Source organism: Chenopodium album, chromosome 14 (genome assembly GCF_948465745.1).
Source record: "Chenopodium album chromosome 14, dcCheAlbu1.1, whole genome shotgun sequence".
Taxonomy (NCBI): Eukaryota; Viridiplantae; Streptophyta; class Magnoliopsida; order Caryophyllales; family Amaranthaceae; genus Chenopodium; species Chenopodium album.
The window spans coordinates 18068088-18094302 of record NC_137847.1 but is presented as its reverse complement, the minus strand read 5'-3'; the positions used below and the strand labels follow the sequence as shown (position 1 = coordinate 18094302).

Genomic DNA, 26215 nt, shown 5'->3' with positions numbered 1-26215 from the left:
AAAAAAAAAAAAAAAAATTGGAACTACAATATATCTTACATTACCCGTTCAAAAAAATATATATCTTACATTATTATTTAATTACAGTATTATTTAATAATTCTGAACCCACACTTTTCACTTCCTGAATACGCCTGGTATAGTAATGAAGATTATCAATAATAAAAGTTTGGCAATGAAATTAAATTTAGTACAACCTAAAGTACGAAACCATGTGAGAGTAGGGCATGAAAATGATAAATAATTAATGGATTTATTGCATAAGACACAATTTAAGTTGTAGCTCACTACTTCAACACGACAAGATTAAAAAATTTGGGTCTATAGATTTAAGGATAAGAGCATAAATTAAGTATTTCTTGTCCTTTATTGAACATGGAGTTATCACATAGGTCATGACGTGTCAAATTCATTTTTGTATCAATAAATAAACATGTCAAAAATTTAATACTAACTCCGATTTTTTTTAGTTGCAAGTTTAAAATATTTTATATCTCATAAATAATACCCAAAGTTACAACTAAAAAAAAATCAGAGGTTGTATTTCAGTGTTTAGAAATTCGCTTGTCATGGAAATAAGGTGGTTGCAATGTTTAGAAACGAAAGAGAGGGGAGGATGGGAGCTTCTCTAAAGGAAGCAGAGCGTACCAATGCTAAAACTCAAAAGTAATCCACTTGATTTTCTTTTCACATTGGGGGAATCTTCAATCACATATCTACCTCAATTTGGCTAATACTGACCAACTTCATATGATTTTCTTCAACAGATGCATGGAGGAACTCTATTAGCATCAGACAATTTTGCAACGGATCGATATCTAATTGAACTTTCAGCATCATCCCCTTCTCAAATCAGTAAAGAAAACACAACTTCTTCAACAGATCAAAACCTTAGCAGCTCATCCTACAACTTTGAGTACATAACATTCAGAGACCTTATGTTAGATTGCAACTATAAAGGTGGTGGCATTGCTGTTATCAACACTCTTAGAGTTAGCATAGATAATTGTTACATTGTCCATTTCATGTCCGAGGGCATTCGAGTTGAGAGTGGAGTAGTGGACACGAAACTCTGATCCGAAGTTCCTACTTGGAACAACATATCACAGCCGGGAATGATCCGGGTGAAAGAAACTTCACAGGCACAGCAATAACCCTTGATGGAAATGACAATGTTGTGAATGATGTCGTAATATTTTCAGCTAATACAGGGATTATAGTATCAGGGCAGGCTAACCTTCTGTCCGGGGTGCATTGCTATAACAAAGCAACCGGGTTTGGGGGAACCGGTATCTATCTGAAGTTGGCTGGTCTAACCCAAATAAGGATCGTAAATTCTTACTTGGATTATACCGGCATTGTAGCAGAAGATCCGGTACAACTTATTATTTCTAACAACTTCTTCCTAGGAGATGCATACATTAAGTTTAAGTGTGTCAAGGGTGTTGCAAATGGTGTCAATATCGTCGACAACATCTTTGCAGGGTCCGGAAATGGGATCGACATTGTACAATTAGATGGTCCCTTTGGAGATGTTGATCAAATTCTAATTGATCGGAATAGTGTCAAAGGGATGAATGCTAAGGCTACCATAGCAAAGTCAGCAGTTCAGGGGAATGGAAGCACCTACATTGCAGACTTTAATGGGATTCTTTTATTTCCAAATCTCATAAAACATGTGCAATACACACTAAGTACGAGTGGGAATGCCTTCCCTAATTACGCTTTGCATAATGTGTCACAAAATCGGGTGGTTATCGAGTCGAGTGTGGCTGCTCCTACAAGTGTTTATGTCATGGTTGATCAAGGATTTGGAGGTTGATTGTAGTACCTAATGTTATCTTTGGTACAGGGAAAGCCATCAATTTTGTTGGCTGAGTAGTTCAATTAGGCTCCCATAGTCTAGTTCAAAACATAAAGTATCATTAGATTCAGTCACTACATCACGAGCCATCGTTATGCGCGATCAAGAGTATAAAACTGTATTTTCTGAGCTATTTACAAAACAATTGTAATTGAAGAGATGCACATAAATGGAAGAACTATGGGAAGAAGCCAAGGCATGGAGGATTTTGTCACTAGTGGATTTCAAGTGAGGATTAAGGCAACCTTACTTCTTGTTTAGTTACTTCTATTCAACATGTAATAATCACATTCAAAACGCCTTGATCATGTAGAAAACACAAGAGAAATTGTAATGAAATGAAAGCATATATTTTCTTGGGAAGTGTAGGCAATGTAAGATAGTGAAAACATTTTTTAAGCATCTCAAAAAAAAAATCATTTCATCCTGTATTATATCCTAGGAGTTCCAATATGATGTTATTAGATCTAAATTTTGATCAAGAATGATTTTAACAAAATTGGATTATTAAATAACTATCATAAAACAATCATCAAGTAGAAACAAGTCAAACACGGCTCCCTTCATTTTAAATCATAGGTCACATTTCTAATTAACATTGCCGTAAAATAATTGATCCATTTCTAAAGATTGTAAGTAAAACTTTGTTCACTTACCAGTACAAAAAATCAAAAACCAGTGAGCTCCGACTCTTTGTGAGTCTCAATAGTGACATCACTAGTAGGATAAGCAACACAAGTGAGAACCCACCCTTCATCCATCTGGCCATCATCCAAGAAGCTTTGATCTGATTGGTCTACACTACCAGAAGTCACCTTACCGACACATGGGGAGCACGCGCTTGCTCGGCAAGAGCAAGGCAAGTCCACCCCATTCCCTCCTGCAGCATCCAAGATGTACTCATCATCGTCGCACTGAAATTCCTGGGTGCCCTAAGGTGTAATCAAGGTAACTTTGTAGGCAGCCATTGCGGTCATCCTTCCCCCACGAGCACTGGCCTTGAGCCCGAACACAGCCTGGCCTATGTTGGTAGGGAGTTCTGCCATCATTGCTGGGTTTTGCTGCTTTCGTGCCAGTGTAGCTGCTACCATTGTTGTTGCTGCTGCTGCTGCTGCTGCTGCTGCCATTACTACTAAAATTGGCACAGGATTAGTGGAAATTAAGGTTGGTTTGTGCTAAAGGATGTAGTAGTAGAAGGGTGAGCTCTCTGAGACTTGATAAGAAAGAGTTTGGATGGGTGCTAACCAATGCGCCACGTGGCGGGTTGATGTGGAAGCTGACTCGCTTATCACTTGGTGTGTGGTTGGTTATGGTTTCAAGTTGGAGTGTGCCTACCACACTTTCATTATTGGCAATTTGGCATCATGCAGAGAAGCACCCCACTCTTCCGCGTTTTTCTAATACAATACACACACCATCACTTAGGCGTGCCAATGATAATTGGTGCTCCACAAGTGTTTTTAAGTAGATTTTCTTAATAAATAAAATATATGATTTTGCCCATCCCAATAATCTATGTTACTCGAACTCGGGTACTCATATCCAACACAAGTACGTGTCCAAGTATCCGACTCGACTAGGGGCCTGTTCATATTTACTGAACTAAGCTGAACTGAACTGAACTGAACTGATTGGAGCTGAACTGAACTGAACTGAACTGATTGAAACTGAACTGAACTGAACTGAATTGAGCTGAAATAAATATTTTATGTGAGAGGGAAATTAAGAGCTGAACTGAACTGATTGGAACTGAACTGATTGGAGCTGAACTGAACTGATTGGAGCTGAACTGAACTGAACTGAACTGAAATTAAGTAAATGTGAACAGGCCCTAGGTTGTGAAAAATTTCAATGATTTTGAACTAAAATGAAATGTGTAAGTGTCCTACTCATGTGACTCATATCCAAATGTCGAGGGGCCGACACGGGTAGTTAAGGTGAAATTAAGTGTTTGAGTAACATATAGTCATAAACTATACCCATATATGATAAACTAGGTTAAAATCCCGTGCAATGCACGGTTGTTAAATAATTTTGACAATTATATATTACAAAATATAAAGTATCTGAAAGATATTAAAAAAATAATTCATTTGAGTATATATGGAATATGATTGTCAAACTGGAAAGAAAATGTACAAGGTATAAATAGTTTACTTAAAGATTTTGCACAAAAAAAAAAAAAAAAAAAAAAAAAAAAAAAAAAAAAAAGATAAGCGAAAAAGGCGGGAAAATTTTTCACAAGGTAATGACAAGTGTCATGGAAGGATTTGCTTTTAGTATAGGTTAATTGATGTATAAAATGCAAGACCAACTTGTAATACTCCAACTTTTTTGTTTTTCCACTTCTATATGGCATACTTGACTAGTTGACTACTTATTATATGAACGTTCATTACAACTTACAAGAGAGTCCATGTGATGTAGTACAGAGAGAAACTGAATTAAATTGGGGTAATTTGGGATATAAAGGGCCAAAAGTTACCACATAAAGGGAAATGAAGCAATAATTTTTTAGCATCATAAAAGACGTGGAAAACTAATCAAGGAATTAACATGAAGAATTGATTAATATATTACAATAGGCTGACTTATGACCAGAGCCATAATAAACCCATTGCCAAATTGAAAGACTCATCACTTGAACCAAACTCAATTCAAATGGCGTACTTTCACCTCTAAGATCCATGAAGTTAAGGGGATATGATAGTGTCCATAAAACAATAGAAGAAGAGCACTATGACCCAAATTACAAAATTAAAAAAAGTCATGCTAGCCTTAAGCTTACAAATCAGTGAAATTACTATTATTAAGCATTCATCAAACAACTTCTAACCTCAACAAAACAAGGATCCAATATTTTGCAACATAGTTAAATAGTTAGTCTAAGCCTCATTTGCAGCAAACAAGCTTTCACTTTAGAACAACGATCCAGATGTTTGCAACAAAACTTGTTTTTCCTTGGGAATCAGGATGCAACAAACATGTTACCTAAGAACATTTCTCCCTTGGATCCATCATCCGTGTATAGATCTTCCAACAATAATTATGAGTATACTGCAAATTTACTGATTCTTTCAATCTTTTGTGAACGGCAATGACACTCTCAAGGTGAATTCATAGTTCTTCCAAAAATCACCTCCACTAAGTTTCGAACTTGAACCACAAATCTGGCCCATGTATCAGTCATGACAAACTTTAACTTCACATGTACGATGAAAATTGTAAGAGACCTAAACTAAGGTACAAACCAATTTACCTCAGGTCCTGAACCATAAGTCTAAAGCACAATCCTTTGAAGTGTGTTCACATATGTGTAACTTGAAAAACATATAAATAGTTTCCTAAACCTGCACATTTTTTCAGAACAATCAGGGAAAAAAAAAAAAACCCAACCCCATGATCACTAAGGCCCTCGACTAAGGCAGGGTAGATTAAGTACTGGCAAAGTAGAAGCAGCTTTGACCAGAATAGTTGGAAGAAAGAGGGGGAGGGGTATGAATGCACAAAGTCAAGGCTTTTAAGTTGTTAATGGGGTCAATGAAAGAACAATATTCAATCATACGGAAGGAACATTTCTTGGATACTCTGAAGCTGAACAGAAGAAGAAAAGAAGTTAGAACACCTACCAAACCCACTGGCTTGCGTGTTGTGCCATTGCTCGAAAGCTCTTAAAAGGATGCTCATTCAGTAGACAAACAGATTTCCTATGAGGGAGACACCAGGCCATAAAGATGGATAACCAAATATCTACTGGTCCACTATACTTCCGCAAAACACTGCTACTACCCTGGGAGCAGCAATGAGGGGGAAAAATTACAAAAGCTAACAAGATACATTGTCTATAATTAGTAGGGGAAAAAAATTTACCAATTCCCATGCTTCAAAACTATTTTGCTGGGAATCAATTAGTACCTTTCTGTTACAATACAAAGAAACCTTTAAATTCAGACTTTGACCAATCATTCATCCACTAAAAGTCTAAAAAAATGGACTTGGGAAGAAGAAGATAAGCTAAGCCCAAGATCAAGTGAGCACATGATGCTACTACATTAAATAAAATAAGTTGTTGGATCAAGCAGATAGACAAAAGAAACACAGAGTTCAATCCATGTATCAAGACAAGCGTTGACAGCTAAGAAACAAAACACGAACTAATGTGCAGCTTACAGCTCAGATGCAGAATAGATAAGTATATGACAAGAAAACAATGAATGCAAATGATATAGGTGCTGCACATAATAAAGATGAAGTATAAACCAAAATGACAATCAGAACCAATAAGGTTGATGAAGTCACCTTATTCCAATATGTACATCTCGGTGATTACAATGGCCAGAAACTCCATAACTATCAAATGTAATTACCTGAAGATTCCAAGAAGAGATCAATTAACAATACAGAATATGCAGTACAGCCAAAATGTGAACAAAAACGCCCAACAACAGAAAATGTGAACAGAAAGATTCAAAATTTCATTTGAATAATTTTAGAAAATATACGCTCCAAAAATTAAGTACTAAAAACATGCAAAGCCACAAAAGATAGAAAGATGAATCTCACTGTATCAATGCCATGAGATCTGATGTTATCTTTGACAATTTTTGCAATTAAGGTCTGGTTCCACACTTTGCCAAACCCATCCTGGTCACAGCAAGAAGATGCTATAACATTTTGGGAGTATCATTTAGCTGTACTACTATAAAGTCAAATATTCCTTCTGTTTGTTTGCTTTTCCTTTCTTGGAATTTTTCGTCCTCATTTGAATCAAAAAAAAAAAAAAAAAAAAAAAAAAAAAAAAAAAAAGCTAAATATTAGAATACTTTTGCTTTTCAAACCTGAAGCTCTGGATGGTCAAAGACAACCACTTGCTTCAGAGGAACCTGCACAAAGAAATTGATATCAAGCTCACATAATATGTTTTTGAACAAGGTCTACACCAGTAAAGAAACTACTATGCTCACAAAGAAAAATTTTATCACCACAATTCCAGTCATCCTTTACAAAGTTATCACCAACTATCAACATTAGATGCAATATAATATCTTTGCCTCTAACGGCTACACCATTATGAAGTCAAAGCATAAATATATGCAAACAATCACAAGGAGGCAGAAAACTTTTTCAGGTTCATCTAGGTAGCAACTCACAGATAGGATAGCAATAAGCCAAACACAATATATCACCTTTAACATAGAGCAAGCCTTGTAGAGCTCATCTGTCCTAATTTTTCCCATCCCATCAGCATTACCTATATATATGAAAAAAGGTAAATTGTAACTCTGTACAAGAAAAAGATGAAATTGAATACGAAGTACTGAATTCTACTACAATTTCCTTTGCACCAAAGATGAAAGGAAATTATAAAGCAGAAGAGAACAAACACAGAAGTCTGAGAACGTGAAGAAATATGCATTAAGTAGAATATATTTGGAAACAGCCTCTATGACTCTTCAATAGCTAGGAGACAAAGTAGTGTGCATTTGGCCCTCCCTTAAACATTCTATAGGAGGCTTAACTAAAAGCTATTAGGTACATGGTACATCCAAGATCTAGAAGACTAGAATAAGGGTAGTCAACAAACCAAAATATAAAGCAGGCAAAAATGAAGCTAAAGCTCAAGATGAATATCTAGGGGTTGTCTGTAATTGTTCACTAACTAAGAAAGTCACAAAATGATACTGAGTTGTAGATACATGCTTATGGGTCTGAGCACAAAGTCCTAAAGTTGGAAATATTGCATTACCAGTAGACAAGCATAAGATGTGAATATTGTGCCCTCTTGATGTCAGATAGTTAATCGTCGGAGTGAAGAACCTGAAATAATAGCTTACAGTTAACACAAGTTATATGATACAGGAGTATAATTTGTATAGTGGCACATACTCTAACAAAGTGATATCTACAACAAGCTCAAGTAACCCTTTGAACTTTGGTCACTCTTCTGGAGCTATCCCTCTTTCTAATTTACCCAAAAACCGATGCAGCAAAAAAGTATTCAATGATAATTACACTCCAATGTCTTCTTCTAGATATGAAAAAGTGCATAATTGAATAATCAAAACCTGTCATTTCATAGTATATGCAAAAACCATTTTAAACCATGACAAGAAAAACAGATCGACTAACATGGACTCGTCATCAGGATGTGCAATCACGAGCAAGACAGCCTTCTTGTGTAGGGTGTCACCTAAATGACAAATCAATTTCCATTTCCATTAGCACATATAGAACACTTCACACATAGTTCAAAAGTTTAATTTCAGAATTACTATTAACAATGCAAATATATTTATTGCAAGCTATAGTAAGATTGTACATTTGTACACATTCCCAATCATATACTTCCTCTGTTTTTTAATAGTTGCAACACACCCTTTTTCACGGTATTTAATAAAAGTGGGGTTCACATGGTTATAATTTAAAATGAGGTGAGTGGTTTTTAAAAGTGTAATTTAGTGGGTCATGTACTTTAAATAAGGGAAATAGTGCAACTTTTCCTCAAAATAACTTTCCAATTATAGTGTGTTGCAAGTATTGTGACATTTCCATTTTAGGGAAGTGTTGCAAGTATTAAGAAACGGAGGAAGTATAATGTAATTAACTGAAATATATCAACGCTATAAATTCGAATACAACGCACCTACCAATGTTGAAGTATTGACCTTTTGTGGGGAAGTAAGATATGTGCAATATTTTACATAAAGAGGCAATCCAAATCACAGATGCAGAGAGCACAATTAAGAACCAGTCCATTATTCAATCACCTGTCAATTTCAACATTATATTAGAATGAATTACAGAACTCCGCCAGTGGGTTTCCCGCTGCCAGTCCCAAGCCTGGATAAAGGAGGAGGGTTACGGTAGGCCAGTGACAGCCAGTATAAAACTTCGTCACATCCCATGACATGAGCCAAACAGATATTTTCGTGGGGGCGTTCCCTACTCAGCGACGCGCTGCACTTCCTAGACCCGGGTGTAGTGATAAGTATGCAAGGGTTGCTAGGTCGTCGCCCAGAAGCGACGCGCCACATTGCCCGAGTGTGGTGTCAAATGAGCAAGGGCGTGCCATTGGGGCGTTCCCTACTGAGCGACGCGCTGCACTTCCCAGACCCGGGTGCAGTGATAAGTATGTAAGGGTTGCTAGGTCGTCGCCCAGAAGCGACGCGCCATATTGCCCAATTGTGGTGTCAAATAATCAAGGACTTGGAGTTGGGATCAGGAGGGAGCGTGGGAGAAAAGAATTTAGTTTGCGGATTGGTTCTTGGAATGTGGGGTCTCTTACGGGAAAATCAGCAGAATTGGTAGAAGTAATGAAAAGACGACGCGTGAACATCATGTGCCTCCAAGAGACAAGATGGACAGGAGAAGGAGCTCGAGGCTTGGTTTTGGGGTATAAGGTATGGTATGTTGGGCAAGAAACGAGCCACAGAACAAGGAATGGTGGAGCTAGGAACGGAGTTGGTGTGGTTCTCGATGAGAGGTTGGCAAAAGAGGTGATCGAGGTCTATCGGAAGAACGATAGGTTGATAAGGCTGAAGTTGCTATGTGGCAAGGAGATTGTGAATGTTATCAGTGCTTATGCTCCCCAAGTGGGTTTAGATGCAGAAGAGAAACGACAATTTTGGGAGGACCTAGACGAGGTGGTGCAGGGTGTCCACCACTCAGAGAAGTTATATATTGGAGGGGATCTAAATGGGCACGTTGGGGCGAGCCGAGATGGCTATGAGAGTGTCCATGGAGGCTTTGGGTATGGGCAGAGGGACGCCGGTGGTGAAGCTATTATGGATTTTGCCCAATCATATGATTTAATTTTGGCTAATACTTGGTTTAAGAAGAGGGATTCACACTTGATAACTTTTCGGAATGGAGCAAATGCAACTCAAATAGACTTCCTGCTCACAAGGAGCATAGATAGACAAAGTTGCATAAACTGTAAGGTTATCCCAGGGGAGAGTGTGGTCACCCAACACCGGCTATTGGTAATGACTATTCGTCTGAAAGAGAAGGCGAAGAAAAAAGTTAGACAAGAAGAACCAAGGATAAGATGGTGGACCCTAAGGGATGCAAAAGCTAAGGTTTTTACAGAAAAGGTAATTGAAGAAGCGGATTGGGATGGAGAGGTGGATCCGGACATGACCTGGTTACGAATGAAGAACTGTTTCCTAAGAGTGGCCAAAGAGGTCTTAGGGGAAGTAAGGGGAAGAACTTCGGTACAGAGAGATACTTCGTGGTGGAATGAAGAGGTGAAAGCAGTAATTAAGCAAAAAAGGGAATGCTATCAAGCCTTAGGAAAATGTAGGAGTGATGAAACCTTTGCAGCGTATAAGGAGGCTAAGAGTAAGGCAAAGGCAGCTGTTCGCCAAGCAAAAGAAAAGGCATATCAGGAGGTTTATGAAAAGCTTGATTCCAAGGAGGGAGAAAGGATCATTTATAAGATGGCAAAGAGAAGACAAGAGGCAAGGAAGGATATTGGCATGGTGAAGTGTGTCAAAGATAAGAACCAAATGGTCCTAGTGCAAGAGGAGGGCATCAAGGACAGGTGGAAGGGGTACTTCGATGAATTATTTAATGGAAGTAATGGAGTTGTGATAGGAGATACCTCTATGAGTGATGAAGAAATCAACATGGAGTATGTGCGAAGGATTAGGAGAGTAGAGGTGGAGATTGCACTGAGGAAGATGAAACCTAAGAAGGCGGTTGGCCCTGATGGGGTACCGATAGAGGTGTGGAGGTGTTTGGGTAAGATTGGTATTGATTGGTTAACAAACCTTTTCAACAAGATATGGACGGCTACAAGGATCCCACAAGATTGGAGGAAGAGCACCTTGGTCCCGGTTTATAAAAACAAAGGAGACGCTCAAGATTGTTCTAACTATCGAGGAATTAAGCTTATGAGCCATACTATGAAGTTGTGGGAAAGGGTGATTGAACAAAGGTTGAGGGCATGCACAAGCATTTCAGATAACCAATTTGGTTTTATGCCTGGGAGATCTACTATGGAGGCAATCCATTTGATAAGACAAATGATGGAGTTTTATAGGGTAAAGAAGAAAGATCTTCATATGGTCTTTATTGATTTAGAGAAGGCATATGACAAGGTGCCAAGAGAGATACTTTGGTGGGCAATGTTGAAGAAAGGTATCCCACGAAGGTATGTAGACCTAGTTAAGGATATGTATCGGGATGTGTCAACAAATGTGAGGACATGCGGAGGGTTGACAAAAGATTTCCCTATTACAATCGGATTGCATCAAGGGTCTGCATTAAGCCCTTTTCTTTTTGCAACGGTTCTAGACGAATTAACTAGACCAATTCAAGATGAGGTTCCATGGTGTATGCTGTTCGCAGATGATATCGTTTTGGTGGATGAGACTAAGGATGGGGTTAATGTCAAGTTGGAGCAATGGAGGCAAAGGTTGGAATCTAGAGGGTTTAAGCTAAGTCGGAGTAAGACTGAATATTTGGTATGTCGTTTTGGCACTCAGAGGGGGACAAGCAATGAAGTGGTGAGTTTGGATGGAAAGGATTTGACCATGAGTGAATGTTTTAAGTACCTAGGGTCGATCATCCAGAAGAATGGTGACATTGATCAAGACGTGACCCACAGGATTAAGTCAGGGTGGCTTAAATGGAGAGCGGCCACGGGAGTGCTATGCGACCGCAGCATTCCCTTAAAGTTGAAGGGAAAATTCTACAGGACTGCCATAAGACCAGTGTTGCTCTATGGTACAGAATGTTGGGCTTCTAAGAAAGAGCATATTAAAAAGATGGAGGTTACGGAAATGCGCATGTTAAGGTGGATGTGTGGAAACACTTTAAGAGATAGAATCAGAAATGAGGTTATTCGCAAGAAAGTAGGTGTGGCGGGCATTGTAGATAAATTAAGGGAAAATCGTCTGCGTTGGTTTGGACATGTAAGACGGAGACCCGAGGGTGCACCGGTGCGAAGAGTGGAAGAGTGGGACCATGGAGGGATTAAACGAGGAAGAGGGAGACCAAAGATGACTTGGTTGGAAGGAGTGAGGAAGGATATGAAGTGCATGGATTTACGTGAGGATGAAGTTTTGGATCGTAAGGGATGGAGGAGAAAGATTTATGTTGATGACTACACGGAATAATCAAATTTGGTTCATGTTAGCCGACCCCACTTTTGGGATTAAGGCTTTGATTGATTGATTGATTGATTGATTAGAATGAATTACAGCAATTTATACAAGATTCAAAGAAATTTAAATATTATACGAACTACAAATTCAGGTGTGTAGATATATGATCAAAGAATCAATATACTCTAATTTCTCACCGATTATAAATAAAATGTAGTTGTATAAAGTCAATTTCCATTGTTAGCATTTTATCGAACAGTTAGAGTGCATTATAAGCATACCAATCATTCAATTTTCCAACAAAAACATTTCAAATGAATTTATTTGAGCAAAAATTGACATAAAAACCTTGAATTTTGTTTCTATACAATTACAAACAATCGTCAATTATATGGTGACAAATCTAAACTTGGGGAATAATCAAAAATGGAAAAAATCAGATTGAACCTAACAAAAAAAAAAAAAAAAGAAAATTGTAAATCCAATTGAATTGAAATGAGGAGAGAGAAGAAGAATAGTGTAAACCTGATTTCGTCAGTGATTCAGTGAATAAAATTATGATTTAAAGGAAAACCAAATCACCCGATAAAAGCTATAACTTTAAAGTTTATACATATTTTTAACTTTAAAATATACTTGCAAACTAATTATATTTTTATTTTTTGAATAGCAGAATGGTGGTCAACTTATGGATCTTCAAGTCCTAATCTCAAAAGCTTTGCCATGAAGGTTCTTAGCCTCACTTGTAGTGCTACCGGTTGTGAAAGAAATTGGGGAGTTTTTCAACATGTATGTACACTTTAAGTTTTACCCTTAATATTATAATGTTTATAGCTCATAACAACCTTTGACTAATAAAGTAAAAATTTATTTTTGTCACAGCTCCATACCAAGAAAAGAAATCATTTGGCACAAGCTCGTTTAAATGACATGATCTATGTCAAATATAATCGAGCTTTGCAACGCCGATATGTGAGGCAAAACACCATTGACCCCATTCTTTTGGATGATATTGATGAAAGTAATGAGTGGCTACTTGGGAAAATGGATGAAAATTTAGAGGAAGAACTTGTGTTTGAAGGTGATGACTTGACATAGAGTGCGGTTAGTAAAGCCACCAGGGCAAATGAGCCTTCCTATGCTACTAGAGGGGCATCAAGGGTTAGAAACAATGCCCCATCATCATCTAGAGGGAATAAAGGGAAGAGACCGATGGTGATTGATGATGATGATGATGATAGTGATGATAGTGATGATGATGACGATGATGAGGAGTGGGAGGAGGACATTGGTGAAGATGCGGATAATGAAGATGTTTAAGACTTTGATGTTGATTTAGAGACTCTTTAGAGCTTTAGGAGACCATCCACTACCCTATGTCTGCTTTTCTTTCTCTCTTTTAATTAAATTATGCTAATTATGACTTACTCTAACTACTCTCTAAGTACTTGTCTAATACTTTTGCGTTTTAACGAGTTAACGATGATTTTTGTTAAATTACGCTTCCCTTTATGCATTTTATAATAGATGTGATATGTTGCTGTAAGCACAATATTAGTCTAGAAATCATTTTGGAGGTTTTAGGGTCTTAAGGTGCGCCTTGCCTACGAAAGGCGCACGCCTGAGCCTTGCGCCTTGCACCTAGGCTCCAGGGACCTTACGCCTTGGTGCGCCTAACGCCTTTTAAAACCAAGTTTGTGAACATGGTAGTTTCTTTACTGGTGTAGACCTTTTTCAAAAACATATTATGTGAGCTTGATAACAATCTCTTTGAGTAGGTTCCTCTGAAGCAAGTGGACGAAGTGGTTGTCTTTGACCATCCAGAGCTTCAGGTTTGAAAAGCAAAAGTATTCTAATATTTGACTTCTTTTTTTTTCTTTTTTTTTTTTTTGATTCAAATGAGGACGAAAAATTCCAAGAAAGAAAAAGCAAACAAACAGAAGGAATATTTGACTTTATAGTAGTACTGCTAAATGATACTCTTAAAATGTTATAGCATCTTCTTGCTGTGAACCACACCTTAATTGCAAAAATTGTCGAAGATAACATCAGATCTCATGGCATTGATACAGTGAGATGCATGTTTTTAGTGTTGGAAGTTCTTGATATAAAATAAGAGAGTTGGGGAAAAACAAGAAAGAGGGAAAAAACAAATGAAAGGGGAAAATCCCACATTGGTTGGGGGAAAAGGTTTTTCCTTGTTTTTATATTGTAGTGTCTTAGCACTACTTAGTTGAGTGAGTGGGAGGTAAGTGTTACTCCACACACACACGCGCGCGTCGAGCCGGGCCGGGTCGGGTCGGGCTTGGGCCTCGGGACTTGGGTCTTGGGGAATGTGATGCGCGGGCGTGGGTCCTTGTTATCTTTTTGGAGAAATTTTATTTCCTTTTCTTTGTTAAACAGAATATTCTTTTTTGTCTGTTGGGATTATTCTTTTCTGACTGTTGGGGTTACGGAATTAAATCAGTCATTAATCCCTTGATTGTAGCTGATGATTTAATTCCTTGTCTATTGCTTCTGTTGTTGACTGGCTTAATGAATCTGGTCGTTTTCTTAGCCAGATTCTTTCCTCGTTTTATGCTTCTTGTCTCCCTTCTACTGCCCATATATACTTGTTGCTTTTCCCAATCAAATACAACAACACAATCAGTCTTCTCTCTTCTCTAAAATTATTTAAACACGAGTTCTTTCTGTTCTGTTTTCTGGGCAAGTATTCTGAGTTCCAGTCGGGTTTGTGAGTGCACATAAACTCCGGCGCCGTGCTTATCCTGGAGGGCGACCGCTTCTAGTCTACTGCACCGGGAGGTAGCGCGGAATCGTCTTTTAGGTTAGTGGTTCTCCACGACGCGGTTATTGTCACTTTGGTTCACGCATCAAGAGATAAGTAATTTATGTTTTATTGCTTAGTAGTTTAACAATCTAAAAGACGATTATGGCTTCCAAATTTCTGATTCCTGATATGTCTAAGTTAGAACCTCTTGATGGAAAGAATTATAAACGTTGGGCTGTTAGGTTGCGTTTTTATTTGGAGCAAATTGATGTTGCATATGTTCTTGATGATATTGTTGAACCTGATGATAAGGATAATTTGTCTGAAACTGATGTTAAGTTTGCTAAGGATGATACATCCTGTAAGGGCATGTTGTTGCATTATATGTCAAATAATTTGTTGGATATTTATATGGGTTTTTATCATGCTAAGGATATTTGGGATGCTTTAGAGAAAAAATATGGAACTGATGATGCTGGTACTAAACGTTATTGTGTTAGTAAGTGGTTGAGTTTTCAAGTTGTTGATGATAAGCCTATTATTGATCAGATTCATGCTTATGAGAATGTGTGTATTAGTATGGCTGCTGAAGGTCTGTCTATTTGTGATATTACCTTTGCTATTGTTTTGATTGAGAAACTCTCTCCCTCTTGGAAGGATTTTCGTAACCAACTGATGCACAAAAAGAAAGACCTAACCTTAGAGGAGCTTGTAGGACACCTCAAAATTGAGGAGGAAAACCGTATCAAAGACAAAGGCCCTTCTGTTTTTCCTTCCTCTTCCTCTGCCAAAGCCAATCTTGTTGAACCCAAACACAACAACCAGTCCAAAGCCAATAGCAGTTCTCTTAAGCCTAAAGGGAAGGTTCAAAAGTACAAGTTTAAGGGTACTTGTTTTGAGTGTGGTTTGACTAGTCACAAGGCTAAGGATTGCAAGGTCAAGAAGAAGAAGAATGGGCAAAGTCAAGCAAATCTTATTGAGGATTCTGACGTTATTGTTGTTGTTGTTTTAGAAGCTAACTTTACAGGTAATGTTGCTGAGTGGATTGTTGACACTGAGCTACCAGACACATCTGCGCAACTCAGCTTCTGCTTCTATCCAAGGCAAAGGGAAGATCGTTCTCACTCTCAATTCTGGAAAATTGCTTACTCTGACTAATATTTTGCATGTTCCAGAAATGCGCAGGAATTTAATTTTTGGCAGTTTACTCATGAAAGTTGGACTGAAGCTCTCTTTTGATTCTGATAGATTAGTTCTTACTCGCAATGGGGAGTTTGTGGGAAAGGGCTTTTGTAATGGGGGGCTTTTTACTCTTGATGTTAAAGTTGACACTATGAATAAGAATACTAGTACTTCTTCTGCTTATATTGCTGAGTCTATTGATTTATGGCATGCTAGATTAGGCCACGTTAATATTGATTCTATTAAAAGGCTTAAAAACTTAAATTTGATTCCAAGTTTTTCTAACACTGATTTTTCGAAATGTCAAATCTGTGTTGAAGCTAAATTTACAAAGAAGCCATTTAAATCAGTAGATAGACCAGTGATACAGGGAACGCGGGACGTTGAGGCGAATCGCGATCTGAGTCGTTCGTACCGAATCGCGGAACGAACGCGACCCAAATCGCTAGGGTTCGCGACTCAGTTCGTAGTCGAAGCGTTCCCCTTTTCTTCTTCAGCAAGGTCGAATTTCTGAGTCAATAGCGGCAAAAATTGAAGGTTTACAGTGTTTGATAATGGCGAGTTCGCGAGGTTGAAGATGATACAACTGTTGAAGATGATAAAGTGAAAAAGAAAAAGTTGAGGGGGCATTACGCATGAGACAAAACTTCTTTTTGAACTTCTTACTATATTGGGGCCCTCAATATAGGAAATAGGAATATATATTCATATAAAGTTATTATTTACACCTTTTTTTTAGTTTACCGAGTATTTTACTATGTCATTTTTTTTGTGCTAAACTTTACTAATGTCATTAGTCTCTAAGTCTCCTACTCATTACACTAGCTTATTGGGAACTTGAAGTCTTGAAAACTGAAAAGGACAACTTGCAAGTGATTAAATTTTTAACTATTTTTACGGGACTTTGGCAGCAAAGATGCTAAGTTTATATGAGATTATGAGTTACCAAGTGATTAGTCTAACAAATAATATAATAATTACAAAATATAATTATATAAACTACGAATAATGGATAAAAAATAATACTAATTTAATTTAATGATTACATATACATAGCAATTTGAACAAATGATCAAAAATAATATGAACGTATTATAGAGGGCTAAGAGACAAGAATTCCACTGAACCCCGACTATGATTGACCGGTCAAAAAAAATTTCATAATATAACACGTAAATTAGAGTGTACATACTATGATTGCGTTTACGTTTAATGACCATAATTTGAATAATAACAGGATCATGCTATAGATCGGTCAAAAAGAATTAGATCGTATATACTATGATACATTTTATAAATTGTACGTAATACGATCATGGTACGAATGATCAATCAAAAAGGGATTGGATGATATATACGTTATATCATAATATGACTAATTAATCAACTTAACTAGGATATGATCCTACACCATGATACATTAAATAGTTGTACGTAATAGGATCATGGTAAGAATGATTGATCAAAAAGGATTAGATAAATTGGATCACATATAGTTTATATCATACTATGACTAATTGATCAACTAGGATATGATCCTACACTATGTTACCTTATATAATTGTACGTAATAGGATATCATGGTAAGAATGATCGATTAAAAAGGATTAGATAAATTGGATCACATATAGGTTATATCATACTATGACTAATTGATCAACTAGGATATGATCCTACACTATGATACCTTATATAATTGTACGTAATAGGATCATGTAAGAATGATCGATAAAAAGCAATAGATAAATTGGATCACATATACGTTATATCATACTATGACTAATTGATCAACTAGGATATGATCCTACACTATGATACCTTATATAGTTGTACGTAATAGGATCATGGTAAGAATGATCGATCAAAAAGGATTAGATAAATTGGATCACATATAGGTTATATCATACTATGACTAATTGATCAACTAGGATATGATCCTACATTATGATACCTTATATAGTTATACGTAATAGGATCATGGTAAGAATGATCGATCAAAAAGGATTAGATAAATTGGATCACATATAGGTTATATCATACTATGACTAATTGATCAGCTAGGATATGATCCTACATTATGATACCTTATATAGTTGTACGTAATAGGATCATGGTAAGAATGATCGAACAGAAAGGATTAGATAAATTGGATCACATATACATTATATCATACTATGACTAATTGATCAACTAGGATATGATCCTACACTATGATACCTTATCATAGTAAGAATGATCGATAAAATAAAGATTAGATTATATACATTATATATTATACGTAATTGGTTTGCTCGTTCCAATTTGCAGTTGGATTATAATTTATACGATCATACATAATATGTACCGGAGATAGTAGATCGATTGCAAACATGATCATACGACACATAAATTGGATTGTCCATTTTTTGATAAAAATATCAAAAAATGTGAATGATACACGTCATACACCTATAATACTAGTGGGAAAAACAAAAAGGAAATAAGAAGAAATAGGAAGAGTCATATTCAATTAATGAATTCATTCTGATCTTCTTTCCCAAAGGCCAAAGCATTCTTTTCATTTATTGTAGAGCTTGAAGTTCAAACGACATCCAAACTCCATCTTCCCAAATTCTGCAATTCTATAAATTCAATGTCTATTTTAGTATACAAAACACATCTCCATTCCTACGGTTCCAACCAATCATTATTATCAAAAAAAATTAGGTACAAAAAATGGCATTTGGCAAAAATAGATCCAAACAAAGAGTTTCCATTGAAACTTCACAAAGAAATCAACCACCAAATCAACCTTCACCTGAAGAGTACAATGATTTGGAAACTGAAATTCCTCAAAGGGAAGAGGTGTTAGATACAGAAGATCAACCAAATCAACGAGTTTCTTCCGAGATTCAACAAAACCCTCTATTAGCTGAAATTACACCAATTCAAGGAGAGAAAGGGAAAAATGCAGGAGGAACGAAAAGGTGGTCTTGCAACCATTGCAAGAAAACATACAGCAGCTCATACACAAGAGTACATCAACATTTTTTTGGTGCTCAAGTTGGGAAAAAACCAGAGATTGGTCGATGTACTGTGATGCTATCAAATTGAGTACTACTTCAAAGCATAAGAAAGAAAGTTGAGGAGGCTGAGTTGACAGGTATCTCCCCATCATTATCTAAATCTACTATAAAAAATAAAGTTCCGGGAACTAATAAAACTCCCATAGAAGATGCGTTTGGTATGGTTGAACGTAATGAGGTTGACAAAGCAATAGTTCGGTTTCTTTGTGCTAATGGAATTCCATTCAATGTACTAAGAAGTCCAGAATTTTCTTATATGACAAAAGCCTTGACTCATGCTCCCAAGGACTACAAGCCTCTATCGCCTGATAGAGCTAGAACATCCTTACTTGATGAAGTCAAGCGGGATGTGGAGAAGGAATTAGCTCCAGTTAAAGACACTTGGGCTACACAAGGAACTTCAATCGTTTCAGATGGATGGACAAATGTGAAGCGTGAACCACTTATTAACGTGGTTGCATCCAATAGTCGTGGTTCTATGTTTCTATACGCGGACGACTTCACGAGGGTGGAAAAAACAGGAAAGGCCATAGCTGACTATCTACTTACTGCAATTGAAGAAGTTAGGCCGTCAAATGTCTTGCAAGTTATCACTGACAATGCAGCCAATTGCAAAGCTGCTGGAAAAGAAATCGAGAAGGTACATAAGCACATTTTTTGGTCCCCTTATGTGGTGCATACACTCAATCTTATTTTTAAAGACATTGCTACTGCTTTTCCATGGGTTAGTGAAACTTATGTTAAAGGGAAAAATATTGTGAAGTATTTTTTAAATCATACTCATGCTCATGCCATTTTTAAATCACAATCTGGACTGGAATTACTGAAAGTAGCAAAAACTAGGTTTGCTTCTCATTATTTGTTGTTGAAAAGACTATCACAATGTAGAGAATCATTAGCAACTACTATAGTCATGCGGGCTTGGAAAGATTGGATTACTTCGGGGGATGAAAAAACAAGAGAGTTAGGGAAAGAAGTTGCTGCCACTATTAGTAATGAAGGTTTTTGGGAGGAAGTTGATAATATTTTGGCAATCACAAAGCTAATTTATTTGATGATTAAATTTGCTGATGGTGAAGGGCAAAAGATGGGTGAGGTTTATGAAAAGATGGATTGTATGATTGGGGAGATAGGAGATGTAATGAAAGAAAACAAGCATAAAGATGACAGTGACAAAATGAGTGAGATCTTGTTATCAAGATGGGAAAAAATGAACATTCCCATGCATTGCTTAGGATTTGCACTAAACCCTTTTTTTTATGATGCAAAGTACTTGGAAACTCCGACTCCGGGAGGGGAGGCTAGGAGAGCACCAAATTTTGACAGAGAAGTTGTTGATGGTGTTTTAAAGGCATTTGATAAAATAAGGGAGAGTGCAGAAGAAAAAAGACTACTCCGTGAACAGTTGGCTAAATTCCAAGCTAAGGAAGGTATTTTTGGGTCACTTGCTGCCAAAATTGATGCTGTAACAATGTCTCCTATTTCTTGGTGGTCCACTTATGGATCAGAGGCACCCGAATTAGCTGAAATTGTCATTAAAGTTTTGTCACAGCCCATTAGTAGTTCTTCTGCAGAGAGGGTGTGGAGCACATACTCATTTATTCACAATGCCAAACGAAACCGACTAAATTCTGTTAGAGCTGACAAGTTGGTTTTTATTCACTGTAATATAAGGCTAATTTCTCGTTTTACAAGCTACTACAAAGAAGGTCCTTATAGAAAAGGGGACATTAATCCAGAGACTTCAATTCTAGAAAGTTCAACACTTGGACTTGAGGAAATGAGGTGGAGAGAAGACTTAGATGAACAACCTAATAACACACCAGTGACATTTGCTTGTAAAAGGCAGCGATATGCAGATTGATAACTTCTAAAGTTTGGGGCTGATTTTGCTTTGATGATATGTGTTGGATTGTTTATTGTAATAGGAAGTTATTAAACCTTTTTTGCTTGGGTTTGTTATTTGTTTTAAGTTTTGAACTTTTGATCATGTACTCATGTTTGATGGCTTGATGCATATGAAATATGAATGTTTTTTGGATGAAATGAAAATCAATGTTTTAAGTTCAAATTAATTTTTAGTTTTTTTTTTTTTAGATTATTATTTATAGATATATATATATATATTAAACTACACCCAACGTTCCCGATTCACTCAATGTAGCGTTTCCCGTTTCCGTTTCCGTCCCGCGTTTCGTATCGAATTTCGTTCCTTGTATCATTGAGATAGACAGACTGAAATACTAGAGCTTGTTCATAGTGACTTGGGTGATTTTAACAATCACGAAAGTAGAGGGGGTAAAAAGTATTACATTACCTTTGTTGATGATTGCTCACGTTTTTGTATGGTTTATCTTCTCAGGTCTAAAGACGACGAAGCTGAGGAAATGTTCCTCAAATATAAAGCTGAGGTAGAAAACCAATTGGACAAAAAGATTAAAAGGGTTAGGAGTGACCTGACACTCTTAAGGCATTTTGTGAGCAACTTGGCATTGTTCATGAGACAACGGCTCCCTATTCACCCGAACAAAACGGTATAGCTGAAAGGAAAAATAGAACTTTAAAGAATATGATGAATTCTATGCTTATTAGTTCTGGGCTTCCTAATAACATGTGGGGGGAGGCTATTCTTTCTGCTTGTTATGTTTTCAACAGGGTTCCTCACAAGAAGCTTGACAAGACTCCATACGAAATATGGAAGGGTCGAGCGCCAAACCTGAAATACTTGAAAGTGTGGGGGTGCCTAGCAAAGGTAGGCATACCTAGTTTCAAGAGGGATAAAATTGGTCCTAAAACTGTTGATGCTATTTTTATTGGCTATGTTTATCAAAGTGCAGCTTATCGTTTCTTTGTCAAAGGTACTAACAACACTTATGCAGGTGGCCATATCATTGAGGCTAGAGATGCTGAGTTCTTTGAGAACATTTTTCCTTGGAAAATATCTCCCTCTAATGATAGTGAATTAATTGCTAGTAGTTCTGTTAGTTTGCCTATTGCTAATTCTCCTATTACTAACAATGATTCTGTTTTAGAGCCAAGGAGAAGCAAAAGGGCAAGAAAGGAAAACAGTTTTGGTCCTGATTTTATTTCATCTTATTTATCTGAATCTTCCTTAATTGATGATGATTTTGTGCATTTATTTATTTTGGAAGATGATCCAAGGACCTATGATGAGGCAATGAGATCAGTTGATGCTGTTTTTTGGAAAGAAGCAATTGACAGTGAATTACAATCAATTCTCAATAATAACACTTGGGAATTGGTTGAACTTCCTAGAGGTTGTAAGCCCATTACTTGTAAATGGATCTTTCGGAAAAAATTGAAGGTCGATGGATCCATAGACAAGTATAAGGCAAGAATAGTAGTAAGGGGTTTTACACAAAAGTTTGGCATTGATTATTTTGATACTTACTCCCCTGTTACTAAAATTGCAACTACTAGGACTTTAATTGCTCTTGCTTGCATTTTTGATCTTGTTGTTCATCAAATGGATGTCAAAACTGCATTTTTGAATGGTGACTTGGATGAGGAGATTTATATGGTCCAACCTGAAGGGTTTGTTGTTCCAGGCCAAGAGAACAAGGTTTGTAAGTTAGTCAAGTCATTATATGAGCTTAAGCAAGCTCCAAAGCAATGGCATGACAAATTTGATAAGACTATGACTGGTAATGGTTTTCATGTCAATGAAGGTGACTCTTGTGTTTATTTTAAGCATGATAGTCATGGTTGTGTAATTATTTGTCTTTATGTAGATGATATGTTGATTTTTGGGACTGACTTGGATCGAGTAAATGAGACGAAACAGTTTTTGAGTTCAAATTTTGAAATGAAAGACATGGGTGAGGCAGATGTGATTTTGGGAGTAAAAATCAAAAGGACTCCAAAAGGCATCTGTCTTAATCCGTCACACTATGTTGAAAAACTTCTTAAAAAGTTTGACTCATTTAATGTCGATCCAGTTAAAATTCCATATGACCCAAGTTTCCACCTAAAGAAAAATAATGGTGATCCAGTTAATCAGTCTGAGTATGCTAGAATTATTGGTAGTGTTATGTTTCTAATGAACTACACTAGACCTGACATTGCTTATTCTGTTAGTAGGTTGAGCAGGTACACTCATAACCCAAGCAGTGATCATGGGATTGCTCTTAGGAGGTTGCTTAGGTACCTTAAGGGTACTGCGGATTGGGGTTTGCACTACTCCAAATTTCCTGGAGTTTTGGAAGGTTTTTGTGATGCCAACTAGGTATCTGATAATGATGAAGTTAACTCCACTAGTGGCTATGTCTTCACCCTTGAGGGTGGAGCCGTATCCTGGAAATCTTGTAAGCAATCTTGTACTGCTATGTCTACTATGGAATCTGAGTTTATTACTCTTGAATTGGCAGGTCATGAGGCAGAATGGTTGAGGAACATGCTTGCAGATATTCCACTGCAGGGGAAGCCAGCTCCTTCAGTTGCACTTCATTGTGATTCGCAAGCTGCAATTGTCTTGCACACAACCATGCCTATAATGGGAAGAAGAGACACATCCGTTTGAGGCATAAAGCCATTATGTTAAGTCTGAAAAGAACATTGCGGATCCGTTAACTAAAGGCCTATATAAAAAACTAGTTTTGGAAATATCGGAAGAGATGGGGCTAAAGCCCGTTGCATGAATTGTGAAATAGTGAACTCCTACTCACCATGAGTTTAAAGGGGAACATTATATAATAATTCGGAAGTACATTTTTTATTTTATTTGTCCATCTCTAGATGTTTGTTGTGCTTAGCTACAAATGAGAAGGAGGTTGAGCATATGGCTCTTAATGAACCCATATCCATATTTTTGGAGGTGTGTTGTAGCTCACACTTGATGGAGTTCACCTACTTAGGTGTGGAAGTGTGGCCGCTTCCTATGAGTATTTCGTGGGCTTATACTCTAGAGCACCTATGAGCATCCAGGCCGGACGTATGGCCAGTATAATGCGTCATCTTTATTCGCGGAATTTCAAAATATTATACATGTTCAATTGTGTGGCTCAAAGTGACGGGTCCCTAACTCCCTATTGAGTTCAAGACGAAAGTCACTTGGTAGGTGAGGGATCATAGCTTGATGTCCACTATGTATTAATTCAAGTCGCGAGACATTGACACTTATGCAATTGTTTTGTTTTGCCCAGAATTCATCTTTTCCTTCCTTTCTTTTTCATATCTTCGAACCTGTGGGGGATTGTTGGAAGTTCTTGATATAAAATAAGAGAGTTGGGGGAAAACAAGAAAGAGGGAAAAAACAAATGAAAGGGGAAAATCCCATATTGGTCGGGGGAAAAGGTTTTTCCTTTTTTTTATATTGTAGTGTCTTAGCACTACTTAGTTGAGTGAGTGGGAGGTAAGTGTTACTCCACACACACACGCGCGCGCGCACGCCGAGCCGGGCCGGGTCGGGCTCGGGCCTCGGGACTTGGGTCTTGGGGAATGTGATGCGCGGGCGTGGGTCCTTGTTATCTTTTTGGAGAAATTTTATTTCCTTTTCTTTGTTAAACAGAATATTCCTTTTTGTCTATTGGGATTATTCTTTTCTGACTGTTGGGGTTACGAAATTAAATCAGTCATTAATCCCTTGATTGTAGTAGATGATTTAATTCCTTGTCTATTGCTTCTGTTGTTGACTGGCTTAAGGAATCTGGTCGTTTTCTTAGCCAGATTCTTTCCTCGTTTTATGCTTCTTGTCTCCCTTCTACTGCCTATATATACTTGTTGCTTTTCCCAATCAAATACAACAACACAATCAGTCTTCTCTCTTCTCTAAAATTATTTAAACACGAGTTCTTTCTGTTCTGTTTTCTGGGCAAGTATTCTGAGTTCCAGTCGGGTTTGTGAGTGCACATAAACTCCGACGCCGTGCTTATCCTGGAGGGCAACCGCTTCTAGTCTACTGCACCGGGAGGTAGCGCGGAATCGTCTTTTAGGTCAGTGGTTCTCCACGACGCGGCTATTGTCACTTTGGTTCACGCATCAAGAGATAAGTAATTTCTGTTTTATTGCTTAGTAGTTTAACATTTAGTACTTTTTTTTTGGAGCGTATATAATCTAAAATCATTCAAATGAAATTTTGAATCTTTTTGTTGACATTTTCTGTTGTTGGGCGTTTTTGTTCACATTTTATGTTGTTGAGCGTTTTTGTAAGAAAATGGCTGTATTGTCATTTGTAATTGATCTCTTGTTTGAATCTGCAAGTAATTACATTTGATAGTTATGGAGTTTCTGGCTGCAAAACTCAAAATCAAGGGAGCTCAAAATACCCATAGAAAATCAATCACAAAATTCCAATAAACAAGACCCAAATTAATCAACAACAACTACACGATTTGGCTGCATAACAGGGCAAAACCGTTTTTATCAACAATTAATTCGGAAAAAATCAAGTAGCAAACACGATTTAGCTATGACCAGATTAATTCAAGTCAATAAATAGCAATTACCCGAAAATAGACAAGAAAATTGGGGAAATTGAATCGAAATTCAAGCAAAATCAAAACATAAGCAGCAAATTAATTCGATCTCTTACCTTTTAAGTGTTGTAGTGAGAGTGGAAGTATGAACTATGAAGGGAACGGCGGATGAGCGTTGCTGCGGTGGCGAGGGACCGTGACTGACTGGTGCGGTGGTGAGGGAGGTGGTGGGTAGGCGACTCAATGAGAAAACTCAGAAAAGGGGGGAAAACTATGGTTGCCGCAAGCGAGAAAGAAAGCCTGAAAGAGTGAATATTTCCAAATATATGTAATTCGTTTTGTTTTAATATTTGAACTAACTCTAATTTCTAAATGGCTAATGATTTTTAATTGTTTATGAAATTGAAAGAAATATAAGATCAAGTTATAAGAAGAAATGATGTCAAAGCCATTGTAATAACCGGTAAGTAGCTATATATAGTGCTCCATAATTGAGCTAAATAATTAATGTGTACAAAATCTTTTTAATGTGTACAAGACTTAAAGGTTTTGATTTAACTTAGTCATGGAGTGATATATTACATTCATGGTCATATTAGTCATACACATTAACCAAGCAAAAACTTGATAAAACTGGTGAGAAACTATATTTGTTTGATAGTTGAGGATTTCTTTACCTCGTTTCATCTCTACTATCAAGTCATATACGATATGAGTACGTATAAATTACCACTCATATTCTCATTTTAGGCGCGAACGGAAAGTTTTCAAGCGGATTTGCCCTTAAGTTT

At 37.1% G+C, this 26215-nt stretch overlaps 2 protein-coding genes and 2 pseudogenes across 4 annotated transcripts; 2 read left to right on the top strand and 2 right to left on the bottom strand.

Moving 5' to 3' along the window:
• Positions 1–545: 545 nt before the first annotated feature.
• On the top strand, positions 546–2320 carry LOC145580112 (polygalacturonase QRT3-like; annotated as a pseudogene).
• Positions 2321–2532: 212 nt separating this feature from the next.
• Positions 2533–2991, bottom strand: LOC145577869 (ferredoxin-2 pseudogene; annotated as a pseudogene).
• A 1597-nt stretch (positions 2992–4588) lies between these two features.
• Positions 4589–25837, bottom strand: LOC145580113 (uncharacterized). Of its 3 annotated transcripts, none has more exons than XM_081637465.1 (12): positions 25541–25837; positions 8530–8631; positions 7994–8054; positions 7611–7681; positions 7051–7115; positions 6703–6747; positions 6428–6508; positions 6164–6231; positions 5735–5786; positions 5494–5654; positions 5124–5214; positions 4589–5034 (listed from the first exon to the last, which is right to left on the bottom strand). In XM_081637465.1, exons 2-11 carry the CDS (start codon positions 8618–8620, stop codon positions 5145–5147), a joined length of 765 nt encoding a protein of 254 aa, XP_081493591.1. In that variant the 5' UTR covers positions 8621–8631; positions 25541–25837; the 3' UTR covers positions 4589–5034; positions 5124–5144. The 3 variants fall into 3 exon arrangements, with proteins under 3 accessions (XP_081493591.1, XP_081493589.1, XP_081493590.1); XM_081637463.1 differs by having other exon boundaries at positions 8512–8631; positions 25541–25830; XM_081637464.1 differs by having other exon boundaries at positions 5735–5783; positions 8512–8631; positions 25541–25826.
• On the top strand, positions 18641–20854 carry LOC145577868 (uncharacterized). The gene is made up of 2 exons (XM_081635295.1): positions 18641–18891; positions 19033–20854. The coding sequence occupies exons 1-2, from the start codon at positions 18641–18643 to the stop codon at positions 20852–20854; spliced, it is 2073 nt and encodes a 690-aa protein (XP_081491421.1).
• Positions 25838–26215: the final 378 nt, after the last annotated feature.

Excerpts from the sequence above, each read along its gene's own strand:
- LOC145580113 (XM_081637463.1), bottom strand. The coding sequence starts at position 8,620 with ATGGACTGGTTCTTAATTGTGCTCTCTGCATCTGTGATTTGGATTGCC. Across the intron at positions 7,116-7,610 it reads CATCTTATGCTTGTCTACTG|GTAATGCTGATGGGATGGGA; the intron begins GTAATGCAATAT and ends TCATATATATAG. Across the intron at positions 6,232-6,427 it reads GATCTCATGGCATTGATACA|GTAATTACATTTGATAGTTA; the intron begins GTGAGATTCATC and ends TGGAATCTTCAG.
- LOC145577868 (XM_081635295.1), top strand. The coding sequence starts at position 18,641 with ATGGCATTTGGCAAAAATAGATCCAAACAAAGAGTTTCCATTGAAACT. Across the intron at positions 18,892-19,032 it reads AATGCAGGAGGAACGAAAAG|CATAAGAAAGAAAGTTGAGG; the intron begins GTGGTCTTGCAA and ends ACTACTTCAAAG.